The following is a 20,375-nucleotide window of genomic DNA, read 5'->3' as shown; positions in this document are numbered from 1 at the left end:
CAGGACTACTCTGGAGCTGGGTGTTGGCCAGTCCCTGGGTGGGTGGATTCAGCCCCTTTAAGAGCTTAGAGTCGGGACCAGGCACATGGTGGGGATTGATCGAGGCTGAGATGGTGTCTAGAGGGTAGAAAGTGAGACTCTTGGCTTTGACGCAAGGTCTCTGCCCTCAGGTTTAAGAACATGGCCCAGTGGAGGGGGGGGGGCGACTGAGGGGAGAGGGTAGCACATCCTGAGGAGCGGTGGTAAGGCCTGGGCCCTCGTTACTTTGGGAGGAGGGCCCAGCAGTGTGTCATGGGTTCCACGAGGGGGCACATGTAGAATGACTGCAGGGTATAGCCAGGAATCACCCAGACCAGAGCTACCCAAGGTTCTGAGTTCCAGGTTACAGGGGGAAGTCACCGGGGGTCCTGAGTCCCAGGTCTCAACTCAGAGAGTCAAAATGGTTGTGGGGTGGGGGTGAGGGGTGTCTTAGGTTTGGTGAGTCATGATCTAAGGATCCTGGATGCTGGGTCTTGGCCTTAGTGGGTGTCACCTGGTGGTCTTAGGTGTGCTGTCTTGATCACAGTGGGGCATCACCAGGGAACCTTAGGTGCCAGGTCTCAAAAGTAGATGTCACCTGGGATCTGGACCCTACCATTCCCTGGCCAAAACCTGGCCTCCTGAGGGCTTCATCTCCCCTGCCCACGCGTGGACCTGGGCCCCACCGCCCCTCTCCCCACCCCCTCCAGAGCTGTACGTGGCCCAGTGCACGCAGCGGCCAGTGGACATCGTCTTCCTGCTGGACGGCTCAGAGCGGCTGGGGGAACAGAACTTCTTCAAGGCCTTGCGCTTAGTGGAAGAGGTTTCGCGGCGACTGACGCTGGCGCGCGGGGACAACGACCTGCTCAATGCCCGTGTGGCGCTGCTGCAGTACGGCAGCCCGCAGGAGCATCAGGTGATCTTCCCGCTGACCGCCAACCTGACCGTCATCCACGAGGCGCTGGAGGGCGCGCGCTACCTCAACTCCTTCTCGCACGTGGGCACGGGCATCATACACGCCATCAACTCGGTGGTGCGCAGCGCGCGCGGGGGCGCACGGCGCCACGCCGAGCTGGCCTTCCTGTTCCTCACCGACGGCGTCACGGGCAATGAGAGCCTTGAGGAGTCGGTGCACTCCATGCGCAAGCAGAACGTGGTGCCCACCGTGGTGGCCGTGGGCGGCGATGTGGATATGGACGTGCTCTCCAAGATCAGCCTGGGCGACACATCGGCCATCTTCCGCGAGAAGGACTACGACAGCCTGGTGCAGCCCAGCTTCTTTGACAGGTTCATCCGCTGGATCTGTTAGCCCGGCCCCTGAAACGGTCGCCCTGCACAGGGATCCCCTGGTCTCCCACATCCCATCTATGGTGCTAAAGGTCCGCGAGGAGGAGGGCTGCGGGCCGCCACCAGACCCAACTGCTCTCCACACCACAGTAGCAGGGCCTCGGAGCTCTGGGGTCCACCCTGCACCCTGGGCTGCCACGCCCACATCCCCCCCCACACACACCCTGGGATTCCCCCGGAGAGAGACCCCCACCTCCATTATGCCCACTCCCTTTACTGCCCCACCTCCTCTTCACTGCCTCCAGACCCCAACCAAACCCCTCAAGCGCAGCCCTCCAGTGTCCCTTCCCCGCCCCCACAGTCCTCCACCCCCTGGCCTAGGGCCCCTCAGGGTCTGAGCTACCTGGCCATCTCCTTAGTCCATCTGCCCTGGGAGCCTGCTCCCACACAGTGCCTGCTCTTCTGGGCCCTGCCCATCCATCTTCACCTGGCCGGGGGCATCCTCGCATGCCCACGGTTAGCCTGTGACAAGTCTGGTGCCGTCTGTCCATGCACACCCCCTTCAATAAAGGCTTTAGAACCACCTATCTCCCGGGCCCCCTGCTTCTCTCTCTCCATCAGACCCCCTCTAGCCCAGGACACCCACCAGGGGCCTTCAAGCCCCCAAATCCTCAGAACCTCCTTGTCAACCGAGGCTGGGCCTTCTCGGCTTTCTGCTTGACCACCTTCTCTCAGGGGTGGGTACCACCTCCAGTGCAGGTCCAGGACTGGACATCTCAGTCACAAAATCCACCCCTTCCAGTCAGCCTTAGGACTGAGAGCTCACGACTTGATCTCTCCTGTCTCCAAACGGAGTGCCACGGTGTCTTTAAGAAAACAATGATCTGTGTAAGGATTGAGGGGGGGGGGTGGCAGATAGAAACAGGCATCATTAACCTAGCTGCCTAGTGCTGTCTTGATCGCACACACGTGAGTGACTTTGGGGCACAGATCACTGTGTCCTCCTTAGCAGCAGCAGTGCTCAGCATTTCCTGGTCTTGTCCACGTAGCTTCGTGGGATGTTTGTCTTCCCTGTGTGAGTATGTCAGTGTGTGTCTGCTTTTAATAAGGCCCCACTCAAAAGTAATTAGGTTTAGGACCCTGCCTCCTCCTCCTTCTCCACCTCTTCCTTCTCCTCCAGGGTTCCTCATTAGCATAACAAAAGATAAAGCTCTATCACCAAATAAGGTCACCTTGCCACTGTTCAGAGCTGTACACAGCTTGCCACTGTACACAGCCCCAAGGTACACCCTTCTGGCACTTAGCTAGCTGTGGCCGTAAGCCCTTGCCCCACTCCCTACCCAGACCAACTTCCTGTCTCCTGTGAGCAGCCGGGCCCTGAAGTGGTGGGTTTGCTCAGGCAGCCTCACCTAGAGCTGGAGATCACACATGCCAGGGCAGATGGGGCCCCAGAGGACCTCTGATTGACGTCCCTTCACTCAGGTTCTATCCCTGACAACCGCGTAGGGGATGCTATGGGGCCTGGTGGGGTCTAGCCCCATGAAGCACTGAGAAAGGTGCAGATCCCACCCTCAGCCCAGAAAAAGATTCCTGCCTCGTCACGTGTCTCCTGCCATCCTCGTCCCCACAGCTGGTGGTGACAGCCCTCCCCCCTTGCCCAAGCCCCTTCTGGGCAGCCAATCAGTCATCTCCATAGCCGTGCTCACAACCACACCAAGCCTACCGCACATCTGAGTCTCTTCCTGGGAGGTCCTGGTGGAGCTGGGCTCCCATGGTGCTCAGGGCTTCCACCAAACCTTTGTTAGTATTTCCGTTAAGCCAGAAAGGTCACATGCTTCTCCTGGGAAGATGTAACAAAGGACCACACACTGACTGGGAGGCTTCAAGCAACAGTAGTTTATTGTCTCCAAACTCAGGAGATTAGAAGACCGAATTAAGGATGGGCAGGGTTGCCTTGGAGAGGGAAGGAATGGGATAGGGCTATTTCTTTTCCTCGTCCAGTTCCTGGTGGCCCCAGCCTTCCTTGACTTCAGGCAGCATCCCGCCATCTTTACATGGTAGTTTTCTTCCATACGTCTCCAGGACACCCCTTTGATGGGCGCAGGATGTATGTATCCTGTATGATGTCATGCTATTTCCAAACAAGTGTACTTCATAGTCACAGGGGTTAGACTTCAATGTATCTTTTTTGGATGACACAATTCAACCCCATAACAGACTCTCTCCCTTTCCAATGACCAGTCAGAGGGTGGAGGATGTGGAGGGTAAGAGCAAGCGTGAGGCTGAGTCCAGCTGCCGGTTGTGGGGGTGGAGGGTAGGTACCGCTCGCTGCTCCAGACAGAGAGCAGAGCTGCCTCTATGAAGCCTGGGGATGGTCTGACCCGAGCTGCAGGGTGCGCGTGGGGGCTGCAAGGAGAGGATGGACTCTAAGCAGGAGCCAGAGTCAGGGGGCTCACATGAGCTGAGAAGCTAGAATGGAGAGTGTCTGGGGAAGAGGTGGAGCCTGAATTCAAGCTTCCAACCATGGCTACCCACAAGCCCCCAGGACCTCTCCAGACCCCTCCCGGCCTTGGACATGTGCCCCAAACCTGGGCTTAGGGTCACAACCCCAGAGCCAACATCAGCAGTGGCTGCTGAGCTGCTTGGACACTTAGCAGCCAGCAGCATGGGCTGGGTCACCACTGGAACACCAAGTGGTCTCTCCTCTCTGCCGGCCCTCCAGACAGAGTGGGGTTGCAGTCTCAATGTGCCCTGCACCCGCCTGCTCCTTGACGTGGTCCACCTCTGGGTCCACAAAAGGGGGAGAGAACGTGGCTCAATCCACTCTCCCAGAAACAGGTCTCTGCCCTGCACTCCCCACCCCACACCCAAGAGGCTCATCTTCCTTCCCCTGTGTTCCAGGGCCTGTCACCTACCTGCTGGCCTCAGTGGCCAGGCCCCTGTGGGCAATGCTGCACCTACTGTGGTCCTTTTGGCGGAGTCTGAGTCTCGGCACCTCCAGCTGTCTGACCCTGGTATTCCCCTTGAGGACCGTGACCCTGGCCCGGTGGTCCCGCAGGTGGGGTGGGGTTGAATGTGGGCTGTCCCAGCTCTCGAGTTCTAGGATAAGGCGGCGCCGGAGGGCAGATTTGGATGTGGGGTGGTAATCCTATTGAGAAGAAAGAGAAAGTAAGAAACCCGTAAGTACTTGCTCCTCCCCTGACAGGTGAGCAGTCAGCAGCTACCGTAGTCCATGGGACGCTGTAGAAACGGCCGTGTCTCTGTGACAGGCATGGCAGCGAAACCTGCTGGGGTGACTCCTTCAGAGTGGGTGGCCGCAAAGGGGCCACGAGACAAAGCTCTCTGACCAAGGGGCGCGTCCTCGCTGTAGGGGCCCCTCAGCCCCTAGTGTCTTAACTTTAAGACCAGAGGGCCTCCCTAACCTAGGGATGCCCCCAAATTCTGGAGCCTCCTCCCTGCTACAGATTGCATGGTGTGTCCCCCAAAATGTGTATGTGTGGGATGCTGGCCTCTATGCTTGCGGGTACAGCCTTGTTTCTCTCGGTGACACTCATGAGGGCCTCTCTGTAGGGTGTTTCCTAAAGCGAATCACAGCTTAGTTATGAACAGAGACGACTGGGCAGAGAGACAAACGGAGGGCGACAGGCACCGTGTGAAGAGCTCCGAGGGATCGGGCTTCAAAAGGAAGGAAGGAAGGGGGGAAACGTCCCCCAAGGAAATGAACGAGGGCAAACGAGTCTCAGCAAATGAGTCTCAGCAACTTAAATGATCTTCAGAGTGATCAGCCTCGTTGAGTCAAATGTGCTGAAAGACATTCTTGTAGCATCTGATAGCTGCCTGAGCCCAAACACTAAGGTTCTCTGGGAATGAGGAGACCCCCCCCACCCTCTCCAAGTCCATGGAGGGAGTTCTGCTCACCAGCCCCCGGCCCCACCCCCACCTCATCCCAGCATTCCTTGGAGTAATAAGGTATGCTGCTCCCAGAGTGCATACCTGTCCTCTGTCCTGTACAATGTGACTTTTTCCTAGAGGAGTCCTGGCCAGGAATGACACAGGCCAGGAAGCTGGGGCACAGTGAAGTTGGGAAAGTGGAGGGGACACTTGCCAGGGGCCAGGTGTAGCCCCTCAGCAAAACCCCTGGGCTAGATGAGCCCAAGGCTCTCGCTCCTCCACTTGTGAGAGCCTCCACCACGTAGGCAGGGGCAGAGGACCAAAGTTCCGTGCCCTCCCTCTCCCCTGGCAGGTACGTGCCCAGCATAAGGGCCAGGAGAGGGTCTACTTCCTTCTGGTGGAAGGGAGTGAATGGAGTCACTCCCAGAGCCCTCCTCTGGTCCAGTTCAAGTGTGGGCAGGTCTCACCTCACTTTATAATGAGAACCAGCAGCCCAGGCGGCTCCCCAACAGTGAGGACAGAAAGTAAGAGAGTGACTCATGGGAAGGGAAGGGCTCCAAAGGGCAAGACAGAAAGCCACACGAAGATAGAAGGTGTGTCAACCATGCTTACAGATATTCGGGTCATGGGAAAAAATAAGCTACCCAGACAAACCCAAGATTACAGCCCAACCCGGGTGCTGTTGAGGCAACCCTGACTCCTGGTGCCCCATGGGTATCAGAATAGAACTGGGCTCCGTGGGGGTTTCAGTGGCTGGCTTTCTGGAAGTACATCACCAGCCCTGTATTCAGAGGCACCTCTGGATGGACTGGAGCCACAAACCCTCCTGGTAGCCACTGAGGGTGTTCCTTGTTAAGGCCAACAGACAGACACTCTGTGCCTAAGGGAAGCCAGAAGAAAATGTCTCTACATTTCACAACATCTTTAGTGGGGGTACACCCCCATGCCTAGAGCCAGTGTGGGGCCACTTCTGGTTAGCACGGTTGGAAGAGGAAGCCAGGCCTGCTTCCTGGGCTGGGGTCAGCGGGGGGTACTTGCGCCCATTCTGATTCATGGTGAGCCCCTGCATGTCTGAGTAGAACTGGGTTCCATGGGGTTTCCAATGGCTGCTTTTTATTTTTAAGAAGTAGATTGCCAGGCCTTTCTTATGAGTCAGGGAGCGGCTTCTGTAAAGATGACAGCCGGGAGACACCAATAAGCTGGGTCTATTCTACAGCGCACGGGCTTCTTACAAGTCAGGATCAACCCAATGGCAGCAAGTCTGGGTCGTGACTATGTGCTAAATAACTGCTTCGAATACATGCACAATAAATACATGGGCAGCATGAGGTGAGAAAGACTCCATTGGGGACATTCACACTCTCACTTCCACAGCCCTCTGGGGTGACCCCGCCTCTGTCAAGGGCTCCCCAGAAGGGAGTTGCCCCCACCACCACACTGTCGATGACCAGTCACAGGGAGCCCAGGAAACAGCCCCAGAGGCCAGCCAGTGCGGAGCAGGGACCCCTCACCTGCGTCCTTCTTTTCCATGTCTGCTCCCTCGCCACACTGGTCTCCTAAAAAAAGGCAAGTCATCGTAATGCAGTGGTTTCCAGTTTGTTTCTGACTTTGGTCCAGCTTGAGTGGGCACCTGAAATCTGGCACTTCTTTGATGGTAATTACCTGGCCCAGGGAAGTGGCAGGACCAGCTGCCCAGGTCACCCAGTCAGGCAGGACCTAGCCACTGGCCACTGCTCACCCCCCTGCTCTTCCTTTGCTCACGGCCCCGGTCCCCATGCCACAGTCTGGCACCAGTGGCCCACTGGACCTTCACTTCTGGGAGCCTCCACCCTGGGGCTCACCCTATGCAAGTTCCAGATGGCAGCAGGGTGGCTGGGAGGGAAGCCCTGGTCAGCCAAGCCTCTGTGAGTGGCACTCGTCCCCCCTCTAGGCCCAGTCTGAAGGGGCCATGGGTACAGGGACGCATGGAGGCCACGTGGGTCCCCATCCCCCGACGACTCCTCACGCCTGCCCAGGTCAGGGAGGAGCAGCGAGCGTTTCCTCGCAAAGGGTGCAGTCCAGCCACCACTGCCTGGAAGGACCAGTGTTGATCTGACACAGTTGTCAATGGGATGGCTGGTCTCCTCTGCGACCCTCCTCACACTACCTCAGAGACTGAGTTCAGAGGGGAGTGCAGCCCCTGACCCTGCAGCTGGACAAGGGAGTAGGGGGTGGCCTGAGCTCAACTGTAGCCTACAGCTTGCCCCCGGCCTCAGCTGTCAGGCTCCCAGAGAGCCACCTGACCCCAGGGCTACAGGGCTACCACATACCTTGTCCAAACCAGAGGACACACCACCCCCGACTCCCCCTGACTCCCTCCCCCGATGGAATCCAACACATACCCCATCAACCACTACTGAGCAGCATGTAAGACCGGTTCCTAGGGCCTGGGGAGGGGCAGTCACCACGTCACCCCCTCAGGGTCCTCCACCATCAAAGCCTGCCTAGCTCCTTGCCCAGGACCCAGCCCAGCTGGTCACGTAGCAGTGTAAACTTACCCCAGTTCCCTGGATCCAAAGGCAAGAAAGCTGCTCCTCTCTTGGGCCCCACAGGATGGCAGCAGCTTAAGTACCATCTGCCCTACCCTGATCACGTCCCATAGCATAGCCACCCACACCCAGATGTGTATGGGTCCTGGCCACCGCCCAGCAAACAGTGCACCTGAGTAGGCCTCGGTTGGGCCAGCGGCCAGACCCCCCTCAAGGCACCACATGTGAAAGTCTTTCTGGAGCCAGAAAAGAGGGGGTCGAGGGAGGGCAGGTTATTCAGAGCACCGAGGTCAAGGGAAGGCAGAAGGGCAGGAAGTGGGTCCCTTAGTGTGGGGACTGAGAGTCCAGTTAGGGCCCTCACCCTGCCCAACCCTGCTCCCAGCAACCTCTACCCAACAGCTGGTGGGCACAGAGAGTGTGCTGTGGTTTGCCCCGCCTCAATGAACTATCCCCTGTCCCCAGCAACAGGGTGTGCCCTCCTCCCCCAGCGAGGGCAGTCAGGCCAGGCAAGCTGGGACCCCAGTCTCCATAAGGCCACCCCATGGGAGATAGGCCTGTAGAGATAACGTTATCAGTTCCCCTGGGTGAGTCAGCACAGGCCCACGTCCTGGGTGAGCCTCCACACCAGGACAGGGGCTAGACTCAAAGTGCAACTGATGGAAGGGTGCCTAGATGGAGCAAAGACAGGTGGCAATGCCAGTCAGGTGCATCCAGCCATCCAGGAGCCTGACAGAGGTGGTGCCAGGGCCCAGACCACCCTGGACCCTGCTGGCCCCCAGGCAGAGAGCTTTGAGGCCTGAACTGGAGGGAGTCCATGTGCTCTGTGAACCCTGCTCGGGGAAAGCCTGGGCCCCTGACTGCCTGGTCATTTGGAGTAGAGTCCACTGGGACCAGGATAGTCTTGATTAGGGTCAGAGCCTACAGCAAGGTTCAAGGTGACCAGTGACGTATCATTTTCCTCATTTCCTGATCTCAACAGCAAGGGGTCCTCACACCCCGTCCCCTGATGCCAACAACGCCCCCCCCTCCCCGCCAACCTGCTATTGTTCCCCTGCAGAGAGCGGGGAAAGCCCTGAGAAGTGTGTCATTATAAAAGCGGCTCTCCGGAGGGAGGGGAAAAAAAGGACCTGATGCAGAGGGCTTAAGTGGAAAGCAAATGCTTTGAGAGTGATTAGGGCAAAGAATGTACGGATGTGCTTTATACAATTGATGTATGTATATGTGTGGATTGTGATAAGAGTTGTATGAGCCCCTAATAAAATGTTAAAAAATAAAATAAAAGCGGCTCTCCAACAAGTATTTGCTGAAATGAATGCAAACAATGCCGAGGTAACCATGGTCCAGAGTCCACTTGATGCTGTATGACATCGGGATGAGGTTGCACCAAAACAACAGGCGTGAGACAGAAACCTTACTGGGAAGTCAAGTCAAGATCAGGGGAGGGGAGCATCTAGGTTTGGGAGGAAACATTCCCATGTCTGTTGGTGGGTCAATGGGGGAGGAGCAACTTCACATCAGGAAGGGGTGCTCAAAATAATTATACAGAATGCAAGGGGGAGAACAAGCCCCTGGTTAGACACAAACGACCTTGTTTCTATCCGAGTCTCAGTGACCCAGCCTGTGTTCTATGTACTACAGTGACCTCGGCGCTGTCTTTCAGGGAACACGACATCCCTCCTAGGCCTCAACAGAAGGACTCCATGTGCAAACCCCACTGAATGAACTGGGCTCTACCTCAAAATTACCTGCAGCCCCTTGAACTCAAGACTGAAACTCCTTGGTGTGGGAAGGAGGAGATCACTGCCAACCCAGGACTGTGAGATTGATGGCTGCTTGGTTGGGATCCCTTGCTTTGTGGGTGCTCAATCATAGGTGCCCCCAAACCAGCATATTGTTGCTATTTTAATGTCCTCCTGGCCTTACAATGGCATGTGTTAACACAATAGACAAGATTCTACCTTGTAAATGAATGTTACTGGAAACTTTCCCCTAGCACCAACCCCCATGGTCAATGTCAACAGAGGTTGGTCGTTTAGGAGCTCAACCTGTACAAGTTGACAACTTGTGGATTGTGGTTTAGAGCTGGCCTATACTTGTATAACTTCCTTTTCTCCATAGTATGTTAAATGTTATGCCATTGCATAAATTAATGACATTATCAATAGAACCAAGAGGCTAATTGATAATGTTTTGTCATAAAATGATAATGGGGCCTCGAAATAAACCAGGAACATATACAATCCATGGGTTAATGAATGGATTTTGGGCTCCCACTCAATTCTAGTGCGATCTAAGAACAATTAGTTCTTATGACATGGCTCTGCTTGTTTCTTGTCCTCAAGAGGACATCACTGAAGATAAGGATGCTACAGCAAAGTGTGGCGAAGAAAGCAGAGGGCATCAACAAGAATAGCCTCTGGTCTTAAAGGCTGTATTCAGACAAGCTACCATGTAAGTGAGGCATCAACTAAGTCCACAGTGAAGAAGCACACCAGCAATTGTGATCCAAGGATTATAAGTAACAAAATCCAAAGCTGAAGGAGGGAAAAGTATAAAAGCTTAAATTATGAATACTCAATATGCAGAAGGCTGTGGATGACAGAAGGAGGCTGTGGCAGTAACATAATCTGATGTCAATTTGAGGATTCAGAGTGAAAGGGTGGAGTCTAGGCTGTCAGGTCATAGCCAATGAGGCCTCTGTGTGGGCATGGCTTTCTCCTGAGGATTCAGGAAATCCTGCATTCCTGAAAGCAGGAGTCTCTCTCTCTCTCTCTCTCTCTCTCTCTCTCTCTCTCTCTCTCTCTCTCTCTCTCTCTCTCTCTCTCTCCTCACTCCCTACAAGACATCCCTGTGGAGAAGACACATGGAGAGAGGCTGATGGAGCCAGACCTCTGGAGCTCACATAGAGACCCCTGCCAGCACTAAGATACTTACAATGCCACTGGATCCACAAGACTTCCCACCCAATGGCCTGTGATCTTCCTGCATTCAGCATCATTGCATGTGTTTCATGAGTCTGAAGAGGACTTTATAGATTAGTGTGTTAGACAGGGTTCTCTAGAGAAACAAAACCTGAATGTTAATAATTTTATATATATTTAGATAGATAGATAGAACATAAGAAATAAACAGTTAATTAAATTATAAAGCAGTACAAATGGCTCAGTGCAACTCACTCCTGTGAGACAGTTGTGAGACACTGGAAGTCCTTCAAGGCTTGAGGGCCACCAGGTAGTCCTCTGTAGAACAGTTCAGGCTATCCGGACACAGGCAGCAAACAGCAAGGCAGGTCACCAACAGTCAGCCGATGACAGGGTCCGACAGTCCTCAGCTCAAGATGTGGCGAAGTAGGTCTTGAAGGAACCTCAAATTACAGTGACACAGTCCACGGTTTAGGTGTCCCACAGGTAGTGTAGCTTGCAAATTGAGGCACAGAACAAGCAAGGCAGCCGCACACTGGTCTGATGATCAAAGAGCAAGAGACAAGAAAGGTGAGGCTCACCAAGCCATTTATCTCTCTGCCCTTCAATTAATCCCACATGTTTATCGGCCAGGTTGGCATAATAAACTAACTACCTCAATTGGTATCAGACATGAGCTAATATCAGACTTATGGACTTGATCTGGACTGGGCTGGGATATTTTCTCAATATTCAACTGCTCTTGTATATAAACCTCTTTCTTGTACACATGAGTGTCCATGAATTTGTTTGTATAGTCTACCCAGACTAACACAGAGCCCATCTGCAGGGACCCTTCATGGATTAAGCCTCTAGTAGATCCCCTCTGACCACAGTCAAGGGGCATGAATACCTTGCTCTCAGACAAAGACAATTATAAACTATTTTGGCAGATGGAATTAGATTATAATGTAGTATTTATTTAGTCATTAGATCTCCCTCTTGACCCATTTTTGGGTTCATTCCTCTGGTTCGTTTTGTCATTGGCCTTTCTTTTTTTTTTTTCCTTTTCTCATTTTTTAAAAATATATTTGTTAGTTTTTGTTGTTATTGTTTTGATTGTTTGTTTGATTTGGGGGGATATATTTACCAGTATATGATACACAAGATAAGAGGATGTATAGAGACAATAATTGGTGTGTGGCTTATCAGGGATAAGGGGGAGGTTGGAGGGAAATGAGAAGCAAATATTGAATACAGGAGGGAAGAGAGTGCTGTAGAACTGACTGGTGATGTAAACACAACTCTTTTAAATACAATTTAACTATGAAGTGTATGATATGTGATGTATATATATCTCAATAAAACTATTGGGGGAAACATATGCAGGACAAGAAAGTACTGTAGGCAAAATGAAAAGAACACACAGCAAGCTTTGTATAAATAAATCATTTATTTATTACAATTATTATAATAATGGAGCTAATCTCCCTAAGTATAAAACGCTATGTAAAGAATTTTATTTTTTATTTTTTAAAAGGCCAATCGTGCAATAGAAAAATAAATCATGCACAATACAGATGAAGACCACCAGAAAGAATATGCGTCTTTAGTCACATGAAAAGATGCCCAGCTAGCTCAGTTAACCAGCACTGTCCTAACAAGACAGCACCGTGAGTGGCTTTAAAGAACAGCTGGTCACTGTCTCGAAGTTCTGGAGGCCAGACATTGAAATCAGGGTGAGGCTGCTATGGATTCCTTCTGCGGCTCTGTTCTGCGCCTTGCCCCTGCTTTTGGAGGCAATCCTTGGTGTGCCTTCACAGCTTACAGCTGCATCTGCCTGTGTCCTCACAAGACGTCTTCCCGCGTGTGTTTCCACGGCAGTCCTCCCCTTTCATACAACACCACTTAAGAGTTTAGAATTAGACCCACTCTACTCGGGTGTGGTTTAAGTGATCAGTACCTTCACAGAAAAGCCCAGTTTCCAAATAAGGTTGCATCCACCAGGTAGAGAGGTAAAGACTTAAAAATATGTGGGGCAGCAGTCTGAGGAGCCCAACTCCACACATACATCAACCTCGCCCACATGAAAAGAAACTAAGACTGCACTGAGACTGAACTCGGAGCAAAAATCTCCCAAGTTTGGCCACACACTGTTGGGAAGCCTATCGTCAGCTACTGCCAGGTCACAAATGAACCCTGTCATGCGCTGTAGCGCTGTGCGACTGATGAGAAAGAACCACGTCATCTGATCTATCCTGGGCCCAAGCTGCAGGCAGCAGCCCATTAAGGCAACTGACTTGCCAGCAGCCCCCAGAAAGGCAAGTGGAGACTGGTAGCGCTGAAGGCGAGGCATGAAATTGGCACTCTGTCACTTCCGCCATAATCCATTGACCAAGGCTGAGCCCAACGTCCATGGGAAATGGAAATGCACAGTGTTCCTAGGTAAGGATTTAGCTACCAGACAAAAGTCAAGGAGCTGAGCATGAATGAGGACATGCCATCTCCTACGGGAGGAGGGGAGAAGTGGCCACTGCAGGGCCAGTGCTGGGGAGGAAGGAGGGAGTAGGGAGATGTGGGGAAACAGGGAGTGAAAGTGGTGCGGCCTCTAGGGAGGGCAGTTTGGTGGCATCTACCAAAAGTGTTGTCGTCAGTGCTGTCAAGTTGGCCCCTGCTCGGGGCAACCCAGTGTGCAGCAGAAGGCAGCACTGCCTGGTCTTGTGCCATCGTCACGATTGTTGGGGTGCTGTTGAGGCCATTGTGGAGTTGGAGTGTCTTCCAACCTAGGGGAAGGAGCCCTGGTGGTGTAGTAGCTATGGGTTGAGCTGAGGTCCACAGGTCCATTGTTCAAAACCACCAGCCATTTCAAGGGAAAAAGAAGGAGTTTTCTACTCCCACAAACAGTCTCAGAAACTCACAGGGGTGGTTCTATCCTGTCCTGTAGGGTTTTTATAAGTTATCAACTCAATAGCTGTGAGTTTCTTTATTTGTTTTCTTACCTAGAAGGCTCGTCTCTCAACAGTGTATCAGATAACATTCTTGTGTGGCTCATAAGGTTTTAGCTGACTAATTGTTTTAATCATTTTATTGGGGGTTCTTACAGCTCTTATCACAATCCATCCATTGTCTCAAGCACTTTTGGTTTGTTTCTTTTATACATCTATTGTGTCAAGCACTTTTGGTTTGGCTTTTTTTTGGGGGGGGGGAAATGGAATAGTTTCATTTTACTTGTTAATTTTTAAAATTATTTATTGGGGATTCATACAACTCTTATCACAATCCATACATCAATTGAATCCGGCATGTTTGTACATATGTTGCCCTCATTATCTTCTAGATATTTACTTTCTCTTTTTTTAATCGTTTTATTAGGGGCTCATACAACTCTTACCACAATCCATACATACATCAATTGTATAAAGCACATTTGTACATTCATTACCTTCTTCATTCTCAAAACATTTGCTTTCCACCTAAGCCCCTGGCATCAGCTCCTCATTTTTCCCATCCCTCCTCGCTCCCCACTCTCTCATGAACCCTTGATAATTTATGTTATTATTTTGTCATATCTTGCACTGTCCGACATCTCCCTTCACCCACTTTTCTGATGATGCCTGATACCTGATCCCTTCGACACCTCGTGATCACACAGTCTGGTGTGCTTCTTCCATGTGGGCTTTGTTGCTTCTGAGCTAGATGGCCGCTTGTTTACCTTCAAGCCTTTAAGACCCCAGACGCTGTATCTTTTGATAGCTGGGCACCATCAGCTCTCTTCACCACATTTGCTTATGCACCTGCTTTGTCTTCAGCGACCATATTCGGGAGGTGAGCAGACAATGATATGATTTTTTGTTCTTTGATGCCTGATAACTGATCCCTTCAGCACCTCGTGATCACGCAGGCTGGTGTGCTTCTTCCATGTGGGCTTTGTTGCTTCTGAGCTAGATGGCCGCTTGTTCACCTTCAAGCCTTTAAGACCCTAGACACTATCTCTTTTGATAACCGGGCATCATCCGCTTTCTTCACCGCATTTGCTTATTCATCCGCTTTGTCTTCAGTGGTTGTGTCAGGAAGGTGAGCATCATAGAATGCTAGTTTACTAGACCAGAGGATGTACACTGGTGCAGATAGGAGCTGGAGGCACAGGGAATCCAGGGCAGATGATACCTTCAGGACCAGGGGTGTGAGTGGCGATACTGGGAGGGTAAAGGGAGAGTGGGTTGGAAAGAGGAAACTGATTACAAGGATCTACATGTGACCTCCTCCCTGGGGGATGGACAACAGAAAAGGGAGTGAAGGGAGATGTCGGACAGGGCAAGGTATGACAAAATAATAATTTATAAATTATCAAGGTCTCATGAGGGAGGGGGGAGGGAGGGTAAAAAAAGAGGACCTGATGCAAAAGGCTTAAGTGGAAAGCAAATGCTTTGAAAATGATGAGGGCAATGAATGTACAGATGTGCTTTATACAATTGATGTATGTATGGATTGTGATAAGAGTTGTATGAGCCCCTAATAAAACGTTTTTTTTTAATGCAGTTTAATAGAACAAAGTATTCTCACATTGAGGGATTACTTGCGTGGAGGCCCAATGTCTGTCTGCTGCCTTAATACTTAACATACAAGTATATGCACTGGGGTAGTTACATGATATGGTGTCAGTTTGAAAGGATTACAAGTGAAGATGTGGAGTCTGACCTGTCAATCAAGATATAACCAATGAGGACTCTGTGTGGGCATGGCCTTCTGCTGAGAATTCTGGGAACTCCTATACTTTTCCTCCTTGGAGCCAGGAAACACACTTTATCTCTCTGCTCACTCCCTGAGAGACAGTCTACTGACAAGACACAGTGCTACGCCCTGGGAGCTGGAGAAGCCACATGAACCTACCCTGATGCAACCAGACCTCTGGGGCAGAGAAGCCATGGAGAGACCCCTGCCAGTGCTGAGATGCTTACAAAGTCACTGGATCCAAGACTTCCAACCCACTGGCCTGGGATCCTCCTGCATTCAGCATCATTGCATGTATCTCATGAGTCTGAAGAGAACTTTATAGACTGGTATCAGACATATGGACTCATATTGGACTATGGACTTGATCTGGATTGGGTTGGGATGTTTTCTCAATATTCAATTCCTTTTGTATATAAGCCTCTTTCTTATACAAAGATGCAGCTCTATAAATTTGTTTCTCTAGTCTACCTAGACTAACACATCCATATAGATCTAGTTCCTATTTTTATATATTTTCCATATGTACTTGCCTGTATTTAGACCTCTATAAATGTCCTTTACCTCCTAGTTTTCTTCTATTTCTTTGTACTTTCCTCTTGTCCCACTATCATGTTCAGCCTTCATTTCATTTTCAGTAATGCCTCTCAGCTATATTGGCCTTGATCAAGCACCACCAGGCATCCTATGCCCTCTTGCCCTTGATTTTGGATCATTTGTTTTTCCCCTGTCCCTGGGTTTGTTGACACTCCCCTTTCTTTCCCCTACCTCCCCCTCACCCGCTTTTTGTTTGTTTGTTTGTTTGTTTTTTAAGAAATAGATTGCTAATCTTTCTTCCTAATCTGTCTTAGTTGGGAAGCTCCACTAAAATTTTTCACCAGAGCTGACTCTGCCGGTATCTGAAATACTGCTGGCATAGCTTCAACATCACAGTAGCACACAAGTCAGCACAGTACTGTAAAGTGACAGAAGAGGGGTGCTACCAAAAGACATCTACCCTTTGACCCAGCCCCCTGAGTAGGGAGTTGCCCTTACAAAAATATTGCCCATAAATGAAATCGTGAGCGATTCACTGAGCACTCTTGGCCTTGGGGGTATGGGGGCGCGGGGCACAGGCCATTCCAAGGCACCTTCATAGAGCCCTGTGGTACTATCCACCAACAGCAGAGTGGACAGGGCCCAACCACTCCATAGAGCAGAGGGTCCCCAGCTACTGACACTGAAGGCGCACCTCTATGACTCAGCACTTCCATTCCTGTGTTTGCTGTTCAGTCACAGATAGATATAGAGATAGAGATATATCTGTGATGTCCTCAATCCCATATATATATATATGATGTCCTCAATCCCCAGAGGTAGTGCATAAGGGCTAGGATTGGCCTAGCACACTCTCCTCCTGTAAAGGAGCATGCACAGCACCCAACAGGCCACACAACACCAGTGCGTCTCAGAAACATTACAGGGAGAGGAGGAGGCAGACACTAGAGCGCCTGGAATGTGCCCATGCTGTTGAGTCGGCCCTGGCTGAGGGCAACGCCCGAGAATCAGAACAGAACTGTGTTCCCTAGGGTTATTGGTGGTTGAATTTTTTGGAAGCATATCACCAGGCCTTTCTTCTGAGACACCTCTGGGTGGACTTACCCCTGTAATGGTTAGAGTCTAACCCTTTGGTTGGCAGCCAAGTGCTTAACTGTTTGCAATGCCCAGGGACTTTAGACCAAATGCATGACCCTGGTGTGTAAGGTCCAGGAAATAGGAAAGATTGAACCATAATATCTACAGAGTATTCCTAAGACATGTCTGATCAGAGCACATGGGAGCAAATGAATGGGGAGGAAGAGAGAGTGGAGCACATCCTGGCCCACCAGGCCTGGAGGACTATATCCCTGCTCCAAACAGCCAATGCACAGAGTAGACCATATGGCTGACTCCACTATGAGACACGACATCCCTCGCTGACCCAGGGTCCTATGGGGGACAACACTGCAGACTCAGTGTCGGGATTGGCCTGGACTGATCCCGCAACAACTAGGAAAAACAGTAAAGGCATGTGGCAGAGCAACAGGGGGAACAGAGCAGGGAGTTCCCGAGAGAGTGCAAAGGACAGATGCTGGGGCCAGAGCGTGGCACCCCATTGGACTTGACTGGAGGACATGCCTAAAATTCAAAAATCAGACCTTGATCTATTTACAGGTTTTTCTTTCTTTTGTAAATTTTTTTAATTTTTTGTTTTTATTTTATTTTACTCTTTTATGGGTCATTAGTTTTCTTTTTTTTGTCACCATTGTGTTCTCTTTTGTCGCTTTGTCTTGCTGTGCCTTGTTTTTTTGTGCATATTATTATCTCTGCAGATCTATCTAGATAAGATAGGCTGGATGAACAGTCTGGAGGAGAAAACAATGGGACCAATGGTTCCTGGGGGACATGGGAGAGGGGAAGGTGAGGGTAAGGAGGTGGTGTTGCCCAACTCAGGGACAAGGGAGCAATAAGTTATCCAAAATTAGTGGCAAGGAGGGTGTGAGAGGCCTGGTAGGGATTCAGCAAGGGCAATGTAACCAAGAGAAATTACTAAAATCCAAATGAAGGCTGAGCATGATAGAGGAGCAAGAGGAAAGTAAAAGAAAATAGAGGAAATAACTAGTAGGCGAAGGGTATATTTATAGAGGTCTAAATCCAGGCATGTACATATGTAAATATATTTATATAGGATGGTGGCGAAATAGATCTATGTACATATATTTATAGGTTTAGTATTAAGGCAGCAGATGGACAGTGGACCTCCACTCAAGTACTTACTCAATATAAGAACACTTTGTTCTATTAAATTGGCATTCCATGATTTCATCTTCCCGACACGATTACTGAAGACAAATGTGTGCATAAGCAAATGTGATAGTGCCCGGCTATCAAAAGATAGAGCGTCTGGGGTCTTAAAAGCTTTCAGGTAAACAAGCGGCCATCTAGCTCAGAAGCAACAAAGCCTATATGGAAGAAGCACACCAGCCTGTGTGATCACAAGATGTCAAAGGGATTGGGTATCAAACATCAAAGAACAAAAAGTCATATCATTGTAAAGGAGGGTGAGTACAGAGTGGAGATCCAAAGCCCATCTGTAGGCAACTGGACACCACCTTACTGAAGGATCACGGGGAGGCGAGCCAGTCAGGGTTCAGGGTAGCAATGATGAAACATACAACTTTCCTCTAGTTCTTAAATGCTTCCTCCACCCACTATCATGATCCCAATTCTACCTTACAAATCTGGCTAGACCAGAGGATGTACACTGGTACAAATAGGAACTGGAAACACAAGGAATCCAGGACAGATGATCCCTTCAGGACCAGTGCTGAGAGTGGCGATACCTGGAGGTTGGAGGGAAGGTGGGGTAGAAAGGGGAAACCAATTACAAGGATCTATACATAACCTCCTCCCTGTAGGATGGACAACAGAAAGGTGGGTGAAGAGAGACGTCAGACAGTGTAAGATATGACTAAATAATAATTTATAAATTATCAAGGGTTCATGAGAGAGGCGGGAGCAGGGAGGGAGGGGAAATGAGGAGCTGATATTAAGGGCTCAAGTAGAAAGCAAAGGTTTTGAGAATGATGAGGGCAACAAATGTACAAATGTGCTCGACACAATGGATGTATGTATGGATTGTGATAAGAATTGTACAAGCCACCAGTAAAATTATTTTTTTTTTTAAAAACAGTGTTCCTAAACATGGTTGTATAGGAGATCAGATTAGCAGTTTCCCTTGAGTCGGGGGATTAAGTGGGGGGCTAGGAGGCATCTGGGGCACCTGGTGAGCTGGCCACATACATGTGTTTGAGTGCCTTCCTGTGCTTCCATTGTATTTCACAATACAATTGATAGCCGAGGAGTCTCTTCTCTCTCTCTCTCTCTCTCTCTCTCTCTCTCTCTCTCTCTCTCTCTCTCTCTCTCTCTCTCCCCTCTCCTCTCCTCTCCCCTCCCCTCCCCTCCCCTCCCCTCCCCTCCCCTCCTCTCCTCTCCTCTCCTCTCCTCTCCTCTCTCTCTTCCCCCAGAAGCCGGAAAAAAAAAAAAAGAAAGAAAATTGCTAGCCGAGGAAATAAAGGTAGGGGGAAAGGACAGGTGGGTAAAATATATGAAGAGGAGTCTCTCTGCTGTAGAAAAGATCTCTGGTGGCCTTGTTAAGTAAGAGCAAGGTACAGTGAAGGCATCTATTGTGATCTTCTTGTAAAGAAGAGGGGCTACAAATGCACGTTCGCGTTCATCCGCGCTTGCAGAAACGCCAGCAACAAAAGGAAGAAATACAGCGATTTCCTGAAGAGAACGTGAGAAGGAGCATTGGGGCAGGCGGCTGTGGCAGTAAGATATTTCCTGAGGACTTTGCTCTGTTTGGGTTTTTGACCACGTCAAAGTGCTCCCCACTTTTAGAAGATTAAGTTTGAAGGAGGAAAATCCCGTAGCCGGTCACAATAAGGTTGTCCTACAGCCACGCTGACCGCCCCCTCCAACTCACTCCCCAGCTGGGTCAGCTACCTACCCTCCAGGGTGGGGCTCCACAGTCATCTGCCTGGGAGTCCCACCCACCCCTCCGTGTCCGCCATGTTTGGTACCCAGCCACACACCCATGAGTACACACCCATGAGTACACACCCATGTACTACCTTAGAGCACCTGTGAGCACCTGGAGGGGCGTATTCCACTAGCAGGCTCCATCTCACTTCCCTTCTTATCCTTCACCCTGAGCTCCAGACCATCAGAACTGAACAGAACCCCACAACAGTGGGCATCCTACCCACATTCCTTGACCAGCTATCTGCAGGTGTGTACCTGGAGGAGCCACAAGAGTGGGTCTGAGGAAGCCCCTGTGGGGGCCAATTCGAGGTCTTCATCCCTTTCCTGCCTGCTCCCCAGACACAGGACAGGCAGGAGTGCCACTGTGGGCTGAAGCCTTTGTGGTCAGGGTGACTCTCATGCCCTAGACCCCTGAGCCCTATGTGAGGTGGTCAGACAACATTCCAGCCAGATTCCA

General features: G+C 50.8%; 1 protein-coding gene across 2 annotated transcripts in view; it reads left to right on the top strand.

Annotated features, from left to right (window-relative positions):
* Positions 1-1,892, top strand: part of COL6A2 (collagen type VI alpha 2 chain) — a 29,108-nt gene extending 27,216 nt beyond the window's left edge. For both annotated transcript variants that reach the window (XM_075542187.1, XM_075542186.1), the window contains exon 28: positions 729-1,892. In XM_075542187.1, the coding sequence (XP_075398302.1) occupies positions 729-1,327 (599 nt within the window). In that variant the 3' untranslated portion in view covers positions 1,328-1,892. The remainder of the gene's footprint in view (positions 1-728) is intronic.
* Positions 1,893-20,375: the final 18,483 nt, after the last annotated feature.

The sequence above is a fragment of the Tenrec ecaudatus genome, chromosome 2 (assembly GCF_050624435.1).
Source record: "Tenrec ecaudatus isolate mTenEca1 chromosome 2, mTenEca1.hap1, whole genome shotgun sequence".
Taxonomy (NCBI): domain Eukaryota; kingdom Metazoa; phylum Chordata; class Mammalia; order Afrosoricida; family Tenrecidae; genus Tenrec; species Tenrec ecaudatus.
This window is presented reverse-complemented; position numbering and strand designations above follow the sequence as displayed.